Source organism: Pseudoliparis swirei, chromosome 4 (genome assembly GCF_029220125.1).
Source record: "Pseudoliparis swirei isolate HS2019 ecotype Mariana Trench chromosome 4, NWPU_hadal_v1, whole genome shotgun sequence".
Classification (NCBI taxonomy): Eukaryota; Metazoa; Chordata; class Actinopteri; order Perciformes; family Liparidae; genus Pseudoliparis; species Pseudoliparis swirei.
Genome location: NC_079391.1, coordinates 20,322,447 through 20,345,721, shown reverse-complemented (window position 1 = coordinate 20,345,721; position 23,275 = coordinate 20,322,447). Strand labels below are relative to the sequence as shown.

General features: G+C 45.7%; 2 protein-coding genes across 3 annotated transcripts in view; both read left to right on the top strand.

The window, feature by feature from the left end:
- Positions 1–15,515, top strand: part of igf1rb (insulin-like growth factor 1b receptor) — a 41,600-nt gene extending 26,085 nt beyond the window's left edge. Inside the window, exons 6-21 of one of the 2 annotated variants that reach the window (XM_056412385.1) lie at positions 193–401; positions 582–708; positions 1,573–1,808; positions 2,975–3,142; positions 3,245–3,452; positions 3,964–4,253; positions 4,407–4,540; positions 5,673–5,832; positions 5,933–6,032; positions 6,479–6,543; positions 6,636–6,865; positions 6,942–7,049; positions 7,545–7,707; positions 9,893–10,022; positions 10,117–10,251; positions 11,554–15,515. In XM_056412385.1, coding sequence (XP_056268360.1) covers positions 193–401; positions 582–708; positions 1,573–1,808; positions 2,975–3,142; positions 3,245–3,452; positions 3,964–4,253; positions 4,407–4,540; positions 5,673–5,832; positions 5,933–6,032; positions 6,479–6,543; positions 6,636–6,865; positions 6,942–7,049; positions 7,545–7,707; positions 9,893–10,022; positions 10,117–10,251; positions 11,554–12,064 — 2,974 coding nt within the window. In that variant the 3' untranslated portion in view covers positions 12,065–15,515. Of the gene's footprint in view, positions 1–192; positions 402–581; positions 709–1,572; positions 1,809–2,974; positions 3,143–3,244; positions 3,453–3,963; positions 4,254–4,406; positions 4,541–5,672; positions 5,833–5,932; positions 6,033–6,472; positions 6,544–6,635; positions 6,866–6,941; positions 7,050–7,544; positions 7,708–9,892; positions 10,023–10,116; positions 10,252–11,553 lie in introns of both variants that reach the window. The other variant, XM_056412383.1, reaches the window with a different exon arrangement.
- Positions 15,516–16,257: 742 nt separating this feature from the next.
- On the top strand, positions 16,258–22,886 carry lrrc28 (leucine rich repeat containing 28). Its single transcript, XM_056413426.1, has 10 exons — positions 16,258–16,371; positions 16,831–17,080; positions 17,202–17,242; positions 17,577–17,614; positions 18,099–18,236; positions 19,151–19,357; positions 19,460–19,562; positions 19,740–19,924; positions 21,634–21,799; positions 21,936–22,886. Exons 2-10 carry the CDS (start codon positions 16,913–16,915, stop codon positions 22,003–22,005), a joined length of 1,116 nt encoding a protein of 371 aa, XP_056269401.1. The 5' UTR covers positions 16,258–16,371; positions 16,831–16,912; the 3' UTR covers positions 22,006–22,886.
- Positions 22,887–23,275: the final 389 nt, after the last annotated feature.

Sequence of the window (23,275 nt, the reverse complement as noted above, 5' to 3'; positions counted from 1 at the left end):
TTCTAACTGGGTTATTCAAAAATCTAGAAATCTACTCGGAATCACTCTTCTGCTACCTTTTGTACAACTATCTTAGAAAGTTGGATTTCAACTTGGCATGAATCACAGCATACACACAATAAACCTCCACAGAAACATTGCAGAACCAATGTACAAATGGCCATCGTCCATTCATCCCGTCTTCCCCTCCAGCATGTACGCCTTCTCGGCAGTTGACAACCAGCAGCTCCAGTATCTTTGGGACTGGAAGCAGCACAACCTCACCATCAAGACGGGAAAGCTGTTCTTCAGGGCCAACCCGAAGCTCTGCATGTCCGAGATCCGCAAGATGTGGGAGAAGACGGGCATCCAGGGCCGCTTCGATGAGAGCGATTTCCGGAACAACGGCGACCGGGCCAGTTGTGAGTGTCACTTGAGCTTCGGGTCTGAAAGAAAACCTACGTCCACTGCATGTGCAGGACTTACTCTACAAATACTTGCTAAACACCCTTCCTGATGCTTCTCTGCACCACTATCTGCTGATAGGTGCTCACACTAGCAGACACATTTTAACGTTCACTCCCTCACTCCCGTCTCTTTAGGTGAAAGCACGATCCTGACGTTCAAGTCCAACAGCACCAGCAGTACAAGGATCAAACTGACCTGGCAGCGCTACCGCCCCCCCGACTACAGAGACCTCATCAGCTTTATCGTCTACTACAAGGAGGCGTAAGTTTTGGACAAACACCCAAACCGTGGCTGGCTCCTTGCTTTCTACTGAAAGGATCTTTACCATGAGGTTAATTAACTTAAAAATACACAGCCAACAAACAAACGTTACGAATTATTAGCCAAGTTTCCATCCAAATAAGTGCAGATGTCAAACAAATGTGCAGTTACGGGGCATTCTTTGCTCCTGTGGCCATATATTTCCCATTGTAGTCCTGCACTTCTATGGAAACAAGATAACAAGATAAAAACAACAACAAATGTGTCCAGTATAACAAAGTTATAATGTAAAATATTGGAAAATACAATTAAACCATACTAATTTGATTTTTCTAATAAAATGCAATCTCTATTGCAGTCAGTCTAAGTGCCCTCAAGTGTTGTTGACATTGGAAAATTAAAAACTGAGGCTCCACATGCTGCACATATTGAACTTTTTGAAGATTTTTCCCGCTGATGATCACAGATATAATGTTTTATTTACAGCATCTAGTGCAAGCGGTTCATGTGGCGGGACATTTTAAGAAATGTGGAATAAAAAACAATCTTCAGTTTGCTTTTCCTGACTGAAGCGTTGCTTAAACCATCGCAGAAATAGAGAGCTCAAAGAGATGGAATTACAAGATCACTGTAAAAACTTGTATGCAATATTTTATTTATTTTTTTAGCTGCAATTAACAATTCACGAAAAATGCTGTCAGTAACTTTTAATGCTGCGTAGGGATTGTTTACATCACTAATGCATAAACACAATAATAAAAAAATGTGTATATCAAAAATTAATACATGACAAAATCTTTATTTTTATAAATGTAAATTGACAAAAAGTTAACAATTGATCGATTTGAATCGCACGCTCTGCAGGCCATTCCAGAACATCACAGAGTTTGAGGGGCAAGACGGCTGCGGCTCCAACAGCTGGAACATGGTGGATGTGGAGCTGAGGCTGGACAAGGACTCTGACCCCGGAGTTCTGCTGTCCAACCTGAAGCCCTGGACGCAGTACGCCGTGTTCGTCAAGGCCATCACACTCATGGTGGATGACAAACATTTGCCGAGTGCCAAGAGCAAGGTGGTCTACATCCGCACCAGTCCTTCAGGTACATTTAACACCTTAGCTCAAGGTTACTCGCGGACGGCTGTCGTGCCGCGTTTACACCGAAAGCGTTGTGAAGCTCCGCGAGGGGCGGGGCGGGGCTTATCTCTGTAAAAAACGTTATATTTTCCGCCATCCACCACGGAAGCTCCGCGAGGGGCGGGGCTTATCTCTGTAAAAAACGTTATATTTTCCGCCATCCACCACGGAAGAACTAACCACTAGTTCTGCTCTATACTTGTTGTGGAAATCCCACAGACGTCGGAACATCTAACGCCCTCGTGTTTGGGTTCATGACATCACCCGTAGGCTCACACAGCTTGGTCACTTTTACCGACTAACTGTTACGTCTGGAAGGTTTCCGCTTCCAGCGCTACAAGACCGGAACATATAACGCCCTCGTGTTTAGGTTCATAACATTAAATCATATATTGTATATATATATATTTATACATAACATCGCCTGTGCCTGTTTAATTCTCTGCGATTCCGGTACTCATAGTATTAAAGAGCTCTGGGTGCTCGCAAACCGCAACCCAAAATTCCGCGTCTATTGCGACCAGACGCGTCTGTACGTTGACTTTGCGTGGAATCTCGTCGCGCGAAACTTACGCAACGCTTTTGTTGTGAACGCACAGGCTGCGGGCTGCGTCGTCACAGTTGATATTACAAGTGATTGCAAATAACAGAGAGCGAGACTGATATTTAACTACGCCTATAATTGGCAGCAATTAGGGAGAGCGTCTCGAAAGCACTGCATTGTCACCTTACAGCGACAGTGACTATGGGTCAGAAATCAAACTGCTAAATATTTCTGTCCACGTCGCAGCTCGTTTCTCAAATACATGAGCGATTGGTCCATGACTGCAGTGCGCTCACATCTGTGATCCAGACATAGTGTGTGAGGAGAAGGGAGAGGACGGCTGTTTTACTAAACACAGCTGCAACTCAAAGCGAGGGGGGGGGGGGGGATTTGATTTTCAAAATATGATTATATGAAACGACAGCTTGCTTTAAATAAATCCAGCTGCACCGTGAAGGCGTTGCGAGTGTGATGTTATGAGAATCACATCTACAGTGGCAGACTGGGGACAAAAAACGAAGGGAAAAGAAATGGGCGCTACCGAGTGCCGGGATGAGGAATAATTCAGCGTCACTTGTCTTTTACAGCGCCCTCCATGCCTCAGGATGTGCGAGCATACTCAAACTCCACTACGCAGCTGGTGGTGCGCTGGTCGCCGCCCATCTCGCCAAACGGGAACCAGACTTACTACCTAGTGAGGTGGCAGCAACAAGCCGAAGACCGAGAGCTGTATCAGCACAACTACTGCTCCAAGGGTACGAAACACAAGCACGCACTAACACTTAACTTCCGTTGCTTGTAAATTAGGGAACACCTAATCCCAAAAACACATCTTCATCTGCCTCCTCTTCTTCCAGAGCTGAAGATCCCCATTAGGATCGCTGCCATAGGCGTGGGAGACCAGGAGGAGGACACCAAGCCCACTAAGCCAGATCCCGACGGGCCGGACAAAGGCCCCTGCTGCCCCTGCCCCAAATCAGTCGAGGACCTGGAGGCGGAAGCTGCCGACGCCTCCTACAGAAAAGTCTTTGAGAACTTCCTGCACAACTCCATCTTCACACCAAGGTGAGCGGCTCATTGTCTTCAGGTCTTCAGTTGTTGGCCATTAAACGGTTGAAATGCACAGAAATCTTTTTTTTACTCTTTTTTTTTTTGTGTGGCTTTTGTCAGATTCTGCTGCCTTTCGCTAAAGACATCTGCATCGCATCAGCTCTCTTTGTCTCCACACACACACATGCGTGCTTGGTCCAGTTTATGTTAATTAGTTCTCAGTATGTTTTGCATACACCAAAAAAAAAAAAAAGATGGATGTAAGAGAGAGAGAGAGACTTCCGTGACATACCAGAGACATTCCCACATGTGGTGGGACTGTCTGAAACAGTTAGGAGGAGGAGAATTCTCCTTGTTTGCCCCTAAAAAAGAGAAGTGCAGTTAAAGTTGAAATGGCACAAGATGAAACAAAACTATTTTTATCTGACCATAGAAATGTTCTTCCAGCTGTCCCTCAACAGATTTGTAGAATGTAAATGTCACGTCTCAGATCTCCGCTCTGCCGTGCCCTTCCTCTCGCCTGCAGGCCGCCAGATCGCCGGCGCCGAGATCTCTACGGCGTAGCCAACTCCACTCAGCCCCGCCACAGCAGCACCATCCAGCCTCCCCGAGCCGCGGACAACAGCAGCGCCGCGGCAGACTTGGAGCCGGCCGACAGGGAGTTTGATTTCGTGGAGCAGGCGGTGACGGAGCGCGAGCTGCAGATTTCTGGCCTGCAGCCATTCACGGTGTACCGCATCGACATCCACGCCTGCAACCGGCAGGTCCAGCGCTGCAGCGCCGCGGAGTTCGTCTTCTCCAGGACCAGGCCCGCAGGTTAGTGGAGGAAGGATGTTGGTTGCATGAATTATGACGCCCCCCCCCCCGTATGTTTCCCCGGGCGTGCGCTTTCTGCCGAAACACTAAAGCGAATGTTAGTATTTAGTCCACTGGAGGAACGGTAACCCGTTCTCCCCTGCGGCTCTCCAGAAAAGGCTGACGACGTACCCGGCCCGGTGACCTGGGAGGGCAACGAGGACTGGGTGTTTCTGCACTGGCTCGAGCCTCCTCGCCCCAACGGGCTCATCCTGATGTATGAGATCAAGTTTAAACTGGCTGCTGAGGTAAGACAACATCTGGGTACACGCTGATTTTAGCGTAACACTCTGCAGCCAGAAAATGGATTGGCTGGCCGGCCGGCGTTTATGAGATTGGAGTGGGGCACGGAGAAAATGTGGTGTCTGATCTTCGCAATAAAACATCTTTGATGGGTCGTGTCGCGTCTCGGCCAATCAGCGTTCAGATGTCGACAGCGTTTGGTGGTTTAGGTTAGCTTGAATGTCAGCCCGCTACATCTACTGCTGTCATGTTGCACGGTGTATCGATACTAACAAGTTATCTGTACGTTAAAAACGATGTGATTTAGCATATTTTTAGTATCGATACTTCATTAAAAGAGCGATCAGAGCGCACGCGCTGCTCCGTGTCAAGCTGTCTGCACGCACTGCGCTGCGCAGCGCTCACAGCGAGTGGCGTTAAGTAGCGGAATTTTTTAGTCTTCGGCTTTAAAAATAAAAAATAAAAAAAGATGCCAGAAGTGAAATGTTTAAGTTCTTTGTCTCCAATGCAGACAGGCTGTAAAGTTATGTATCTCTACAGCTGCTCATACTGAAGGAACTCTGTATCATCTGGTCAGATACTAAAGGCCTCATAGTGTATACTCAATGCTAATATTACTGCCTTTTGTTAAGTGTTGAAAAAGTTGGTAAGAAGTGAACCATACAGATATTTTATTTATTACTATTATAGATAAATATACCAGTATCGTATTTATGGTACCATATTGTTTTTATGGTATTGTATCAGTATCATGATATTTATGGCAGGTATGGTATAGAAGATCGTGACAACCAGGTAGAGGCAGAACAGACTCAAGGAACAGACTCAAGGGACAGACTCAAGGAACAGACTCAAGGAACAGACTCAAGGGACAGACTCAAGGAACAGACTCAAGGGACAGACTCAAGGGACAGACTCGTGGCTCAGCAGAGCACAAGACTTGAAGACTTGTTCACGCCAAAAAAAAGGAAGTTTGTTTATGAATGACCATATTATATAAAATAACAATTTATATTTATTACTATTATTATAGGGCCCGATCACTGACTTAGTGGTGTGCCCCCCCCCCCATCCTTCTCATCTTTTTCACCCCTGACCCGTTTTCATGCTGTGTGTGTGCTTGTGTGTGTGTGTTAGACCGAGAAGCACGAATGTGTCTCTGGTCAGATGTATCAGACCCAGCGAGGCGTTCGGCTGTCCAACCTTGGCCCAGGAAACTACTCTGTCAGAGTGAGAGCCACGTCGCTGGCTGGTAACGGCTCATGGACACACGCTCTGGATCTCTACGTGGCGGAACGTAAGACACACACGCACACTGTCGTATCACTGTGTCGCCCGGTTTGGACATGATGACGGAGAACTGCAACCCTTAAAGTAACCGGTGTTTGACCCAACAGGATACGAAAACATGCTCTACGCCATGATCTTCGTTCCTATCGTCATCATCCTCCTCGTTTGTCTTTTGGTCCCAATGCTGGTGGTCCTCAGCAGGAAAAGGTGCGTGTGTTTCTTTCTGTCTGTCTACTGTAGCCATAAGCACAGTGGTTGTTTGATAAGAGTGCAACAGAATATCTAATCGCAACGTCAAATGAAAAAAACCTTCAGAGAAAACAAGAAGAAAAAAAACAAGACTCAAAGATTCAACTGGTTGCTAATGGTTGATGTGGTCACACTGGGATCCATATTCAATCACAAGCCACTCAAACCACCACTAGTCTGAAATAGCTCTTTCTCTGCTTTAAAAAAATAAATGTCTTCTTAAATCAATGTTTTGAATGGTACCAACCCCAGTGGGCTTTTTTTGTTGTTGCCAATATTCCTTGGAAACCATCACTGATATTCATGTTTGTATACAACGCAGATCTGCGCACGTGGGAGAAGGAGCGTGCAAGTGTGTTTGATTGTCTGTAAACGGGTCTGTTTTCGTTTCCGGCCAGGAGCAGTGACCGGCTTGGAAATGGAGTCCTGTACGCCTCGGTCAACCCCGAGTACTTCAGCGCCGCGGAAAGTGAGTGAGGAGATGCATGTGAGAAATGTAGCACGCACTTTTATTTTTCCACGGCGTCTTTTTATTAATTCAGGATTTTTCTCTCCGTGCAGTGTACGTACCAGACGAGTGGGAGGTGGCTCGGGAGAAGATCGCCTTGAGCCGCGAGCTCGGCCAGGGGTCCTTCGGCATGGTGTACGAGGGCCTGGCAAAGGGCGTGGTCAAGGACGAACCGGAGACTCACGTCGCCATTAAGACCGTCAACGAGTCGGCCAGCATGAGGGAGAGGATAGAGTTTCTCAATGAAGCTTCTGTCATGAAGGAGTTCAACTGCCACCACGTGGTACGTACACAATGGCCATTCGTGCACAACAAGACGGCGTCGTTCAGTTCTCGTGACTCGCTGTGTGTTGCTGCAGGTTCGTCTCCTGGGAGTGGTTTCTCAGGGCCAACCCACCCTGGTCATCATGGAGCTGATGACGCGAGGGGACCTGAAGAGTTACCTGCGCTCCCTCCGACCTAAAGATGTACTGACTAACTTCTAACTTTTATTGTCTTCTTCCCACCAGGGATGCAAAAAAAAAGGCTTTTTAAGAACAATCTCTGTTTAGACGAGCGCTTTAGCGCCACTTCACAAATAGTCCCGGCCCCATACGACGATGCCTGAAAACCCATATCATGTTGCCAAAACCGGATACACAAAAAGCTCAAAATAATATGTTGCCGGCTGCGCATGCCGGCAGTAGTGACCTTATAAAATGCAGCTGCTGGCATAGACGACAAGGTCAGCAATGCTTGTAGTTCGTTATCCGTGTTGAAATTACCCCCTGGTAGTCGTGGTGGTTGTTTTCTCCCAAAAAAATATGTGATTAAATCTGCTTCATCGTGCACACGATATGCCATTTATTAGTTATGTGAAATGTGCCCTGTACACATTCTCAGGGAAGTGATCAACTGTGGCTCAGCTGCAAGACCTTGTTCTTCCTCTGAGAACTTACTCCCTCCCTCCCGTCTGTCTGCAGCAACAGTGGTCCAGTCTGTCTCTGCCTCCCCTGAAGAAGATGCTTCAGATGACCGGGCAGATCGCTGACGGCATGGCTTACCTCAACGCTAACAAGTTTGTCCACAGAGACCTGGCAGCCAGGAATTGCATGGTGGCCGAGGACTTCACCGTTAAGATAGGAGGTAAAGAACCGTGAGGAGGTCGGAGGTCAATGTGAGAGATATCAGAGGTGGGAGCGAGTTGGGGCACGCTCATGAAGTGGAAACACCTGAACTATTAAGTTGTCAGACAACCAAATCCCCAAGGTACAGTGCATCTGGAAAGTATTCACAGCGCTTCATTTTTTCCACATTTTGTTATGTTACAGCCTTATTCCAAAATGGATTAAATTCATTATTTTGCTCAACATTCTACACACAACAACCCATAATGACAAAGTGAAAACTGTTTTTTGCAATTGTTTGCACATTTATTAAAAATAAAGAACGAAAACATAACATGTAAATAAGTATTCACAGCCTTTGCCCAATACTTTGTTGAAGCACCTTTGGCAGTAATTACAGCCTCAAGTCTTCTTGGGTATGATTCCACAAGCGTGGCACACCTATTTCTGGGCAGTTTCTCCCATTCTTCTTTGCAGAACGTCTCAAGTTCCATCAGGTTGGATGGGGAGCGTCGGTGCACAGCCATTTTCAGATCTCTCCAGAGATGTTCAATCGGGTTCAAGTCCGGGCTCTGGCTGGGCCACTCCAGGACATTCACAGAGTCGTCCCGAAGCCACTCCTTTGTTATCTGGGCTGTGTGCTTCGGGTCGTTGTCCTGTTGGAAGATGAACCGTCGCCCCAGTCTGAGGTCCAGAGCGCTTTGGAGCATGTTTTCATCGAGGATGTCTCTGTACATTGCTGCATTCATCTTTCCCTCAATCCTGACTCGTCTCCCAGTTCCTCCCGCTGAAAAACATCCCCACAGCATGATGCTGCCACCACCATGCTTCACTGTAGGGATGGTATTGGCCAGGTGATGAGCAGTGCCTGGTTTCCTCCAGACATGACGCTTGCATTCAGGCCAAAGAGTTCAATCTTTGTTTCATCAGAACAGATAATTTTGTTTCTCATGGTCTGAGAGTCCTTCAGGTGCTTTTTTGCAAACTCTAGGCGGGCTGTCATGTGCTTTTTACTGAGGAGTGGCTTCCATCTGGCCACTCTACCAAACAGGCCTGATTTGTGGAGTGCTGCAGAGATGGTTGTCCTTCTGGAAGGTTCTCCTCTCTTCATAGAACAACGCTGGAGCTCTGTCAGAGTGACCATCGGGTTCCTGGTCCCCTCCCTGACTAAGGCCCTTCTCCCCCGATCGCTCAGTCTGGCTGGGCGGCCGACTCTAGGAAGAGTCCTGGTGGTTCCAAACTTCTTCCATGTCCGGATGATGGAGGCCACTGTGCTCATTGGGACTTTCAATGCTGCAGAAATCTTTCTGTACCCTTCGCCAGATCTGTGCCTCGATACAATTCTGTCTCGGAGGTCTATAGATAATTCCTTGAACTTCATGGCTTGGTTTATGCTCTGATATGCACTGTCAACTGTGATACCTTATATAGACAGGTGTGTGCCTTTCTCAATCATGTCCAATCAACTGAATTTAGCACAGGTGGACTCCAATCAAACATCTCAAGGATGATCAGTGGAAACAGGATGCACCTGAGCTAAATGTTGAGTGTCATGGCAAAGGCTGTGAATACTTATGTACATGTCATGTTTTCGTTCTTTATTTTTAACAGATTTGCAAACATTTGCAAAAAACAGTTTTCACTTTGTCATTATGGGTTGTTGTGTGTAGAATGTTGAGGAAAATAATGAATTTAATCCATTTTGGAATAAGGCTGTAACATAACAAAATGTGGAAAAAGTGAAGCACTGTGAATACTTTCCGGATGCACTGTACCTTCACTGCCAGTATAGGAAACTGTCTAGGGGCAGCAGTGTAGCGCTGTCAACATGTTTTTATCCACAGAGCCAGAGATGACTTTAGTGGAAATGTGATTCAAGTAAACATCTCATTTCCAGATTTGTTTCCTATCAGAGAATAGGACCTAAACTCTGTGTGAAAAGGTCCTGGCTGTCCTCAAGACCATTATGGTTACAATGATGGCTAGGAATTGTAAAAGTCTGCAACAGCGGTATAGAGGGATCCGCTATGGGGATTGTGGTTACTGTAGTAAAATGTCAAGCCCTATAATCTCAGTAAAGAGCGCCCCCCTGTGGAATACCACAAAACACCAGCTGGAACACTTTACTGTAGTTACTGGCGCAAACTTATTTTTTATAGACGTCGTCAATGCTTCACTTCCTGTGTGTGTGTGTGTGCGTGCAGACTTTGGCATGACCAGAGACATCTACGAGACTGATTACTACCGCAAAGGTGGTAAGGGATTGCTCCCTGTCCGCTGGATGTCACCCGAGTCTCTGAAGGACGGGGTCTTCACCACCACCTCGGATGTCTGGTAAGCAGGCGCAAACAACACGTGGTTGCTTCATTCTGTGTGTCTACTTTCTAGAGACACCAATGTAAACACCCCCCTCCCTTCCTCTGTGCAGGTCATTCGGGGTGGTACTGTGGGAAATCGCCACCTTGTCAGAACAGCCCTACCAGGGTCTGTCCAATGAGCAGGTGCTCCGCTTCGTCATGGAGGGAGGGCTGCTGGAGAAACCGCAGAACTGTCCCGACATGCTGTAAGACACACACACACACACACACACACACACAATCTGCACGCATTCCCCCCCCCCACTACCTGACATCTCCCTGACTGCTGAATTTCCCCTCCACCCTGCTATTTGAATTAGAGCGACAGGACCCCTCCATTTGCACAAATGGGAAAGCAGCGTGGCTCCACCCCTTCTTCCCCTCAGCCACGCCCACACTGAGGTTTTTGTGCCGTGGCGCCAATTGCATTCACGGCCAACTGTGCTTCCCCCCACGATGCCTTTGATCCTAATGTGGAACAGCCCAAGTGTAAATCCACATAGAGTTGTGAGCATGGCAGTCAAATTTGGCCACCATCCGCAAAACAACGGAGGAAGCGTCAGATGGCGGAGCCGTGAGGAGAACCAATGTCATACCTGCAAACTTGTCACCTTTCGGTGAAATTCACCGTTTTGAAAGCAAAATAGGTCATCCACGTGAATCGTGTAGATCCGAATAGTTTTTGTTTTGGGGTTGGGGGGGGGGGGGGGTTGTCACCTAGCCAGCCGGCCGGCGTTTATGAGATTAAAGTGGAACACGGAGAAAATGTGAAGTGGTGCTCTTCGCAATAAAACATCTTTGATGGGACGTGTCGCGTCTTCGTCAATCAGTGTGAAGATGTCCACAGCGTTTGGGGGGATCGGGTTAGCTTGAATGTCAGCCCGCTACATCTACTGCTGTAATGTTGCACGGTGGATCGATGCTAACAAAGTACCCGTACGTTAACAACGATACCATTTAGCATATTTTTTGTATCAATACTTCATTAAAAGAGAGATCAGAGCGTACGCGCTGCTCCACGGCAGCTCTCACAGCGAGTGGCGTTAAGTTGCTTTTGCTTTTGCTTTTGTCTTCGGCTTTAAATAATAATAAAAAGATGCCAGAAGTGAAATGTTTAAGTTCTTTGTCTACAATCCAGAGTCTGTAAAGTTATGTAACTCTACAATTGCTCATACTGAAGGAACTCTGTATCATCTGGTCAGATACAGACTAAAGGCCCATAGTGTATAATCAATGCTATGATGGCATCATGTCGTTTCATTAATATCTTGCTGTGGGCTAATACTAATATTACTGCCATTTGTTAAGTGTTGTGTAAGTTTATTCGGATGTCAACTGATATCATCCAAAAAAGTCTCGTTATTATAATATTGTCATCTTCTAATAAGAGAAAATGTCTCAGCTCTGTTTTCCTCTCTTTAGACATTATTGTGTTAGGTTTCTGATCATCTTGGGTTTGTGTTTGTTTGTGTGTGTGTGTGTTTGTGTGTGTGTTTGTTTGTTTGTAGGTTCGAACTGATGAGAATGTGTTGGCAGTACAATCCCAAGATGCGTCCGGCCTTCGTGGAGATCATCAGCAGCCTGAAGGACGAGCTGGACCCGTCTTTCCGAGAGGCAAGTTTCTTCTACAGCGCCGACAACAAGTTGTCCGAAGCTGCTCAGCACCATGTGGACACGGACAGCGTGGACACGGCTCCTCTAGACGCCGCGTCCTCCACGCAGCAAACCCCAGTCAACCCCCAACAGACCCCGCCGTCCCCGAGCTCAGAGGCTCCGCCCGCCCCGTCGTTAGCGCCCAGCTCGCCTTCCTCTCCCTGCACGTCGAGCGCCGCCGTGGACAAGCAGCCGGCCGGCCAGCAGGCAGCCAACGGGCTGTCGGGGGCGGGCCTCGCGGCGGGGGCGGGCCTCGCGGCGGGGGCAGCGATGCCGTCACTGGACGAACTTCCGCCCTACGCCCACATGAACGGTAGCCGCAAAAACGAACGCGCCGTGCCGCTCCCGCAGTCCTCTGCCTGCTGATTGGACAGAGATGCCAGCCGGACTGCAACCCCTGCCAGGACCCTGATGTCTCAGGAGATGGGATCTCTCTCTCTTTCTCTCTCTCGTTTTTTCTTTCTCTTCTTTTTAATCACTTGCAGCCAAACCTTGCCCAGCAGCTGGGCGTGGCTACTCGGTGATGAGCAAAGACTCCAGGAAGATGCTGTGACTACGTGCATGTTCTGCTGTACCTCCACACATTTGTTTCATGCTCTTCAAGTGCTGGTTTCTACCGGCTGCCATTATTGCTGAGTGGGACGGATCAAGTGGGATTTTGTACATGTATTTTCAACCGGGTAAAGCAGGACGCGTAGGTCTTTACAACCGACCGGCGCTGTGGTCGCTGTTGAGCGGGCCGTCATGGTTGAGATGTTAAGCATATCTTATGAAGAAGCACTTGACCGAGGTCAGAGGGCCGTTGCTCTGCAGGCTGGGCGTCATGCCGGGATTCAACAGCCAATCTGCTGAAGGAGAGAAAAGTCGAATCTGCCAAATTTGTTGCCAAAATTGTACAACATTATCTCTGCTTGGCCGGTAACTCTCCGGATTGAAACAACATTTTAAAAAAGCACTTTGATCTGCTATTACATTTTTCTTAAACGATAATAACTTCCCTCTCCTGTCCGACAGTACTCCTTTATTGCTGTTTTTTGCTCGCTACAGCTACTCGACGTTGCAATGAACGTGCCGGTCCGTCGCGGTTAAAAAAATTAAAATGCCAAATTCAATCTATGAAGAAGAGAGGGGGTTGAAGAGAGGGAGAGAGAGAAGAAGTCAAATATAAAGTCCATATCTATGAGGTCTCTATCGGGGTTTGCTATGACATCTCTACACAAGCAGAGCATTTATGGACGCACCAGTTGTTCTTTTCTATGGTTGAAGACATTCGTCATGTACAAAACAAGAAGAAGCTGCTATTACTTATTTCTCTTTGTGGTTGTAATATAGTTGATATATATATATCCCCTATATATATATATATAAGAGAAGAAGAAAACAAATCTCCTTCAGGTTGGCTCTATGAACGTTTCCACTAAGGTCTTTTTTTTTTTTTTTTTTTTTTTGGTGCTTGTAATTGTGCAAAGTATCTGCATTTCGTGTCGTGTGTTGGTGTAAAGGTGCGACAGTTTGCCTTGTGTGACTTCTCCCTCCCCCCGACGGAAGGACAGCGATGATCAAGGTCCTTGTGTCCTCTGGGGGTCACCGCTCAACACTCCAGAGGTCGGGGATCACTTCTGAGTCTAAATCTCAGGTCAAGGAGAAAATTGAAATCCTTTTCTACTGCTATATTTTTTTTGCGCGCGTGCACAAACCTGATTCTCTGTGCCTCTCACTCATTACTTCATGATCCTTGATCACTCGTCAAAAGCAGCGTTTTTAGGACGGGGTTTTCAGTTTTGGTTGAGTCCTTGCATAAACTGTCCGGAGCCCCAACTCAGACAGTCTAACAGAATCAGATCTAGCTGAATACACTGATGAGTAATATTGCTAGTTAATTAGGGTGGAGGTACTTTATGATCTATGCTCCCCCCCCCCCCCCCCCCGGTTTATTTCTCTCCAATCGGTTGTTTTATTTAAAAAAGATTTTAGATGAAGAGAAAAGCTCCATTTCGATTACTTAACTAACAATATTATTTATTCTTTTGTGCAGTAATATTCAATCATGTTTTTTTTCTTCAAATTTGGTCATTTTCAGGGCTCCAATTGTTTTCGCTTTTGTAAAAAAAAAAGTTTAAAGTACAAATAATTACAAAATAGTATTTATTTAATGTAGCCTTAATTTACTTTATTTATGTTAGTCGGACATTTTCACTTTTCAGTTTGCTGCTGGAGTTATCCACATTTTCTATCTTCATTTTCCCTACGTTTTTTTTTTTTTTTTTAGCTTTAAAAAAAAAAGGACATCTCACAACTGAGGATGACTCGAAAGAGCAACACATGTTTACGGGGCTCTTCTTCTCTTCTCCTGAACATGTTCTATTTTTTTTTTAAATATGCAAAATCTCGATCCAGCCAAGGCGTTTGACCTGATTAGAGAACGAACTGGTTCCCATCTCGGTGCAGACCGACTGCTCATCAAGGTTAACTGAAGAATCACGTCCCACTCGAACATATAGGGGTTTACGACCAGAGAGGACCACACGGAACAACCTCAAACGGTTTGGATTCCCAGCCCGGATGTTATATGTATTTCTCTTTTTTGTTTGATAATGTAAATCACTGTACAAACTCCCCTTATCCACCCCCAATGGTTTTATGTTTTTTTTTTTTTTTTCTATCTTGGGGAGAAGGTTTTGTTCATTCCTTCAACCATCCATCTACCTCACCTTTTTGTTTTTCTCCAATCAATTTACAGAATGTCCAGAGAAACGAGACATAACAGGCGCAGTGCTGTTAATGTGGTCAAACTCAAACCACAAACCTGAGCATACAGTTGGTGCCTCACTGCGCCCTGCATTGTTTGTATGTATTCTTTTCAAAACTTCCTCCAGTGTGACCACTTGGTCCTCTAATAACACTTGATACTTTAAAATCCACATGCGAGTCCATTTTGATCATCGAATGTTTATAAAAACATTCTACTGCGTCCTTTCTGAGGTATTCGAGAAAGAAAATCTTCCTCAAGGTTTTCAGTGTGATCGTTTCATTTCCACTGCAATTCTTGCGGGGCTTATTGGATCGCGTTCAGCTGTGATCAGTGTGTCTGGTTGGGACCGTTTACACTGGTTATCTTTAACACAGCGATGTGCATCTCCCATTCAACAGGGCTCTATTTTTAAACGTTAAATCGGAAGCTGTTGTTGTCCTCGTCGATGAGTGGAGTTAAGGACTTTATGTTTCTGATGCAAATTTCCCCCCAATTTTGGCACTGTTCCTTGTGCCTCGACCTGTTGCCATGGCGATCATAATCCCAGTAAAAGCAGCATCCTTCTCCCTCCCCGTACACAACGGCGTCAAGCTGGCAGTGACTCCTGGTCCTGTTCACCCTGTCTGACCACAGCAGACCGGCCGGTGCCATGTCGGCACTGATGGGAGATCAGGATGGTATTTCAGTGTTTGTGGTCTGATTTTTACCACTTGAGCGCCACAGGATGGACATGAAATCAAATGCATTTGTCCGTCACCCCCACCCTCTCTTCTTGTTTTGTTACATTGATGGCCCATTTGTTACTGAGATGTTGATGTGCGTAAGTTATGCATAGCCTTCCAGCTCCTGCGTTTTTCTATTGAAATGATTGATTGAAGTTTCATTTTTGATTTTCTTTTGTACATGCCGTTTTTTTTCTTCTTCTTGTCATCAATATATGCTGAGTACTGGGGGGGGGAGAATGATTAGCTGAAGTAAAGGAGACGGTTTGTTTTCGCTGATTCTTTTTTTTCCTTCTTTATTTTACACAAGATTTAAGATGAATAAAAGTGTATGCAAACTGTTTCACTACTGGTCTTTGTTGGGAAGTCTGTGTGTCGGGTTAACATCAAGCTTCAGGAGTGTTCAGTTTTCTGATTCTGGACAGTTAAATGAATAATAATAATAATAAGGCATCATGATTCACCCTTTTAGTTGGGGATGTAAGAGATGGTCCTAGCTACTGAAGAGTTGTGGGACATCTCTGGAACCCCAAAACATAAATGACCCCACAATTTCTGCAGTTATGAGTTGCAGATCAAGAAAAAAACTATGTTTACAAAGTGTAGCGTAGCCAAAGAATAATTCTTTGGCAATGTTTTTAAAGTATCAAATGAAAAGTACTCTTTATGCCCATTTAGTGTGATCACTAGTGTAAGCAGCCTTTTATTGGCTGAGGTCATTTTAACTGCTTAATTTACTTTTGGGTGTTTTGATCTTTAGCAAAACATTCCATTATATAAAAAGGACCACATAATTTTTTTTAAATCTTAGTCTGCAAAGAAACCTGTAAATATAGCTGACAAGTAAATATAGTGGAGACATGTCAAATAATTTTCTTCTGCAATGTTATGGTGGTAAAGTTCAAGTACCACAAAAGGTTGTACACCACGTCGTGAGGAATGTATGTCATTGACGATGCAGTTCAACATTGAAGCAGCAGGCGGCGGCAGCGAGACTGTCTGCACGGAATTTAGAAAACGAAGAAGAATACGAGCGTGACGTCAGTCGCTGTAAACGACCCGACGGACTGGAGCAGTGTTGCTGTCCTGCAGCCCCTTTTCTTCAGCTCGTACTTCCAAACATACATTCAGCATTCAGCTGGTGTCATGTGCATATGTGGACAAAATAAAGTAGGATAAAATGGTCCCGCACAATTAAGGTAAATTGCAAATGTTATCGATATGTTACATACCTGCTTATAGCAGCTACGTAGTTAGCATGCTAATGTGGTGACAGACATAAACACCGAGGGGCTTATCGAAGGCTAGCCTACGTCAACACAACGCTGGCGACAGATTGTGGTCAAAATCAGCGCAAAAACTCCGGAGAACTTAAGTTGGTGTGACAGGTGGTAATTTGTGTGGCATGTTCAGCAGCCGTCGCCTCACAGCAGCACAGTTTGTCAGAATAAACACAGATTCCGAAACACGGGTTACTTTCTGTTCTCTGCTCTAATATCCCTCCGCTGAATGCGGCTGTGCACCAGATCCACACACAGCCGCACGCAGCTCACGTGTGGGTTTAATAATCCTGGGTTTTGTTCTCAGCTTGCACTGGCCAAAGGCTCAAACACTGCTGTCTGTCTTGTGATGCCTCTGTTCATCTGCTTTTCATTCAGGAGACACTGATGCCATAGAGAAAGGAGGCACCGCCAAGTTCCCTCCATCTGGAGGCGGGAGGTGGACAGTTGTCATCAGAAAATGGCAACTGAACTCCATGAAGCTATTTGTATGGCCAAGAAGGAGCGCCACAAAAACCTGTTCCTGAACTACAAGAACCTGAACAATTTTCCGGTCGAGCTGCTGAAGGATGAAGGCCTACAGTTTCTGGAGAGACTGTACATGAAGAGGAACTCGCTCACGACGCTGGTACTCCTGGGCTGGACATATGCAGCTTGTGCATGACTCAAGACAAATATTCAGAAGCTGCATTAGTTCAAGAGTTTCCTGTGATGTTTTCTGATTATGTATGCTTTCTCTCCCTCATCAGCCTGACAGTCTTGCTCAGAAGCTCCCAAATCTGATTGAACTGTGAGTATTCAGCGATGCTGTGTTTTGCATTTTGGACAATTAAACCACAAAAAGTGACCTGGAACTTCACGTCCCATGACATAATACTGGTATAATAGGTGAGGAGGCTGGAGAATTTATTGTAATCTTTGTAATTTGTGCAGAATGAGTCTGTCTGATGCCTTCCGACATTTTAACTGTGATGTATTTTTACATTAGATGTTTGGCCAAACGTTGACTGAAACTTCGTTGCCATGAACATTGAAGACCTCACTCTGTTTGGAACATAAGCACATATATCAATTAGTTTGGTCTATTCAAATTGTAATTTTGTATTATTATCTTTTCATTCAAGGTATTTGCACTCAAACAACATAGTCATTATTCCTGAAGGTAAGTCATCTGTTATAACACATTAATTTGCCAGCGTCTGCCCTGATTCCTTCGTCACTTAGCTTTTTTATGTAAAACATCATTTTAAATTCCTGGCTTTGATAGAAGTCCGATGGCCAAAGACATTGTTTTCAAGCACTGAGTTCATGGATGTTCAACGATATTAAATAAGCAATGTTCATAGTTCAGGAAAAAGATTGAATGCGACTACACAAGCAAACTCACAATAAAGAGCAGATGCTGAGACTGTTTACATCATTTAAAACACACATTCATTTCTTGATACTGATATGACATAACATGATGTAAAATGGTACATTAGTAAGAGCTTCAACAAAACCCAATGCAGAATCATTTAAATGAGAGCAATACGGAGACAAAGTCAGCCTTCTGGTTTTGGACTGCAATGCCTTCATTTATTTATCTGTGCTGGTTAAGTTGGTCTTTTCTCCATAATGAGGGCCACTGTGGTTTTGGTCCCCAGCTATTGGAAACCTGGCCAGACTGCAGTCATTGGACCTGAGCAATAACGTCCTTCAGTTCCTCTGTCCAGAGATTGGCCGACTGAGATCCCTACGGCACCTTAGGCTGTCCAATAATCTTCTGAAATGCCTTCCTCCAGGTGAAACACATGTACTCCTCATGGGCTTCTTTAAAAGAGAGTTCAGATTTACAGTTTCATAAATGAAAAGCACTGTTGACATTTTTAGAACTACTGTAATAAAACTGACGATAGGTCAGGAACAACATCCACACTTTTTACTTGTATCATTTCTCACTGTGGGGTACACAGTTATTTTAGGCCTGTTTGTTTGGTAATTATCAAGTTTTGTTCTCGAGAGAAAACTGAATGGAGTCGTAAGTATTTAATCTGCCAGCAGAGGGCGACACTGTCCTCGTCCTCACCCTGAGAATATGGACATTGCTGTGTCCAGATGATTGTTTTAATTTTAACCTAGAGGATTAAGAACAATAATTATTGTCCAACTTTATGTTTTAATGGTACATTATGATATTAGTATTATTTCAACCGTGGTACATTTTGTAAATACTTTGGTGACATTTCAGTCGTCTCCCATGAGAACCAATGAGTCCGTACTCGTATCTGAACGCAGAGATCATCATCAGCTGAACATCTTCAGAATTCTCTTATTTTATTTGTCAAGTTTCATTACATTTAAAGTTCAGTCTGATTACGAAAGGTCTTCGGTACAATCACACCAACAGCCTGTCCAACTTATTTTCTATTTGACCACGCCCCTTTTTACGGATTCCTCTCACTTACTGCACGATAGCAGCAAAGAGAAATGAAATATTGAAAAACACAGTTCCAGAAGAAATATCCAGTGGCTCCACATTTGGAAAGGGTAGAGCACATAAAACAATGCTGATGGGGCTCAGCATTTAAAAGAAGAATAGATTTAGTCAACCAAATCTGTAAAGTTTAAAATAATTCACTGTTACTTTGCTGCTGATTGCTTCTTTTGAAAATGGAGATCTAATCTGTTGTACCTGTTTATCATATCACACGTTCAGAGATCGGGGATCTGCAGGACCTGGAGACGCTGGACGTGTCGATGAACCAGCTGATTTCGCTCCCCGACCGGCTGCACCGCTGCACGTCGCTGCAGAATCTGACAGCCGACCACAACCTGCTGGGACACGTTCCCCGGCAGCTCTGCTGGCTGCCCCGCCTCAACCAGCTCTCAATGGCCGCTAACCGGCTGACCTTTCTCCCGCTCGGTCAGTAATGCCTCTCCCCTAATCTGCGTGTTGCCATAGTGTTAGTAGATAATGTGAGCGAGGCAATGTTAATATGTGTGTGTGTGTGTGTGCGCGTCTCAGATATGGGCCGATCACGAGAGCTGCAGTTTGTGTTTGTGGACAACAACGTGGACCTGAAAGGCCTTCCCTCCTACCTGTATAACAAAGTCATCGGCTGCAGCGGGTAACACGGCTTGTCAGTTTGAGTTAGTTCAGCTCTATATTGTTTAGACCGTGGAATAAAATTGTACAAGAGTGGGGAAAAAAACAAGAACAAAAACACTAATGAAACTAGAGGAAATGCAGCTGCCCAATGATCCATAAGGGATTTTACAAAACTCAACGCGTCCCCGGCGTGCAGGTGCGGCATGTCCACCCACGGGCTGGAGGGCGACCAGAGGGAGCTACCGGGCGAGGCGTTGAGCGAGGTTCTGGTGGGGCTTCCGGCTGAAGTGAAGGTGGTGGGCTCCGAGGCAGATGGCGTGATCCCCCTGGAGGAGATCGCCATGAGAGCCCTGCACCGCATCTACCGCCAGCCGGCGACAGGTGAGCAGCGCCGAGCACCATGAAGCTGCATGTATGGATGCGAGTGGTCAGCGGCGTCTCCCCGAGATCTACTTTAACCGTTACTCGGTTACTTTTGGTTCATCAGTCGGTTCAAGAGTGATTGATCTCGTTCTGGATCCTGTTTGTAGAGTTATGGCAACACTCTCTCCACACTCTTTCTTTTGACAAAAAAAGAGACGAAACGAACAGGAAACAAAGTTAAAAAATGAATTTGCCTGATAGCACTTCCTTTCCAGTTGATAGATGTGGTGATAATATCGTTATTTTGTATAATTTTGGGCCACAATAATCGTGTAGGGAAAATATGACTCCAACGTCAATGATTGGAACTGTTTGAACTAGTGCTGTGAAAAATAACGCGTTAACTCAGTTAATTAAATTACAGGTTTAACTAGTTATTTATTTTTAACGCATTTAACGCATGCGCAGAATGAGCTTCCAATCCGTCTGTTGTTGGTCGTCTCTCCAGCAGCATGTCATTCTGTCTCTAGTGTCGCGTTAACACGACTCCGAACTCCGTCTCGCGCGCCGTAGAGCTCCAATGCCGGCGTGTGCGCACATCGGGACGAAAAACTTGCACCCCCCCCCCGTCAACAACTCTTCTCGGCTCGCGCGCACTGGTGAGCAAGTTATGTGCATCCCTGTGTATAAATGTAAAAATCCGTCTTTTGTCATAAATCTTCATGTTCTCACAAAAATATACCGAGAATATCGGTAATATGTGATTAATCATGATTAATCCACAGAAACCTGTGATTAACCTGATTAAAATTTGTAATCGTTTCACAGCCCTAATATATACATATATATATATATACATATATATTAGGACTGTGTGACACACAGCTCTACGGCGAGCGAGACGAAGAGCCGAGAAGTGTTAACGCGACTCCGATCCCCGTCTCGCGCGCCGCAGAGCTCGGATGCCGGCGGCGAAAAAAAGTCACTTGCACCCTCCCCCCCCCCGTCAACAACTCCTCTCTCGGCTCGCGCAGCAGAGCTCCGATGCTGGCGCGCGCACTGGTGAGCAATGCAGGGCTCTCAAGTGTCACGCATTGAGCGTGAGACTCACGCATTTCGGTCTTAACTCACGCACTCCCGCCACACATCGTATTTCTCACGCTGAAAAAAACTCTCGGCTCTTTAATGTTTTAATGCAGGGGAGTTCAATATGTCGATCGCGGTCGCCGCAGAGCTTCGATGCCGGCGCGCGAGCCGAGAATTGTTGACGGGGGGGGGGTAGACGAAAATTACAGGGTGACGGGTGGAGATTTCCCCCTGTTATAATAGTAGGGGAGACACTGGAGTTGATAAGCGTGTCTTCTTGTCTGATCAATACGCAACTGTGAGGTGCGCGAATGGACCGAGCGGCCAGCTGCTGATCACTCACTCAACGAACAGGTCTTCGGTGCTCCCAAAATTTTGGGAGCACCGAAGACCCATTTTGACCCAGGAAAAACCCTGAATGTATATATGGGATTAATCATGATTAATCCACAGAAACCTGTGATTAACCTGATTAAAAATTGTAATCGTTTCACAGCCCTAGTTTGAACATAAACATTCAACTGAGGGGGAAAAAGAAGAGTTCAACGACAATACATGCAACATGGAAAATCACTGCACAAAGGTTCCATAAAGTGATGAACGCCTGCTGTGCTGCTGTGTTATTATTTTTGTATTTTTAGACCTCAACTCGCTGCCTCCCATCACTCCATGCCTCCCCAAGAGCCTGCTGCACCTGCTGCAGTTCCCCCTGGGACACTGCCACCGCTGCAGTCAGACCATGTTCACCATCATCTACCCCAAACTCTTCCCCCTCCGTGACACGGCGCTGGCAGGCGTGCACCGCAGGTCAGAACCCCCCCCCCCCCTCGTTTCCGTAGCAGAACACTGACAACCCAATGTAGAAACTTCCCTCTCGTTTTGGGTGAGTTGTTGTCGGCTCATTTTCCTGACAGATTATTTTTGTTCTCCGTTCCTTTCGAAGGACAACGGTGAGTTTCGTGGCCTACTGCTGCTCCAGTCGCTGCCTTCGGACCTTTGACCTCCAGGGATGACGCCGCTTCCTCTTCCCCGCCGCACACAGGAGCTGCCAAGCGGTTGTTTCCAGAAAGGTGGCGGCTCATAGTTTGTGTGCATCTTGGGGGACGGCGAGCTCTGCGCTTCACCGACGGTGTGAAGGAGAACCGCGCAAAAGAAGTTTGGAGGGTCGCACGACGTTTCAAGGCCGAGACTTTAACCTCCGGGATTTTCCTGAATCCAAACGACTGGGAGGGAAGCAAGAGTCTGTGTGTTCTGGGAGGTCGGAGTCATAACACTGTGTGTGAATAGTAAACTTACAGCAATGGACCTAAAGTCACTAACAAAAGGACACATCGTCAGAACAGCCACTGATTGGTTCTGATGAAATCTGCTATTTTTCACAGGTTTATTGCACCAGACTCATTATTGCGTGTGGAGTCGTATTCGAGGTTTTGACATTTCTAGTACAGTTTGTTTTTACTGATTATCGAAGAAAAGAACGAGGCAGGCAATGAGCATCTATTTCACATGTGTCATTTCCAGCAGGCACAGAGAAAACATTTGAAAATATTAATTTATTCATAGATGTCCGTAAAACAAGCCAAGCATTCATCTCACGGATTTGTGAAAAAAAACATTTCCAGTGTCTCATATCGGACACGTATCCTTTTTTTTTTTACGTGGCTGCTTTTGGAAAAGGATTTGCTCTGTTACCATGCTTTAAAAAACCGAATGTTTTTATCTTTACATAAACCTCACTGTGGACTAAAATATCTAAATATATGTGGCTTGACCCAACGGTCAGAGGTCACAGGGTTGCTCGTGTGTTCACGTCCATCCCTGTGGTCTGATTCTAATGTATCATTTGTTTTTGATTTTTTTTTGTGTTTGACAGTAAACGATGACAACAACTTTCTGTGAATGTTTTGGGTCTCTGAATTTTTTTTTTTTTTTTTGACACCAAAGACGATTCGTCAGAGCAGAATGCATGAAAAGGTGTTAATGTGACAGTTGGGGACATTTGCATGTTAAAATGCTGCTAATATGCCGTGGAGATCTTACACCACGCTATCGCCGCGTCCCTGAACGCCTCTCCCTGTGGTTCTGGTGTCAGGAGGTCAGCGCGGTCCCTCTGGCTCCCCGCATGTGGGACTCAAACAACCTCCTCTGCCAGGGGAGCATTGCTTCTGTGATCTTCGTCTTCTTCACGCGCTCTCACCATCACTGTTCTGGTCCTACCTCTCCCTACGTGTTGGTGTGTGTCTCAACAGCCTCTGTTGTGTATTTTATATGTATTTATTTAAA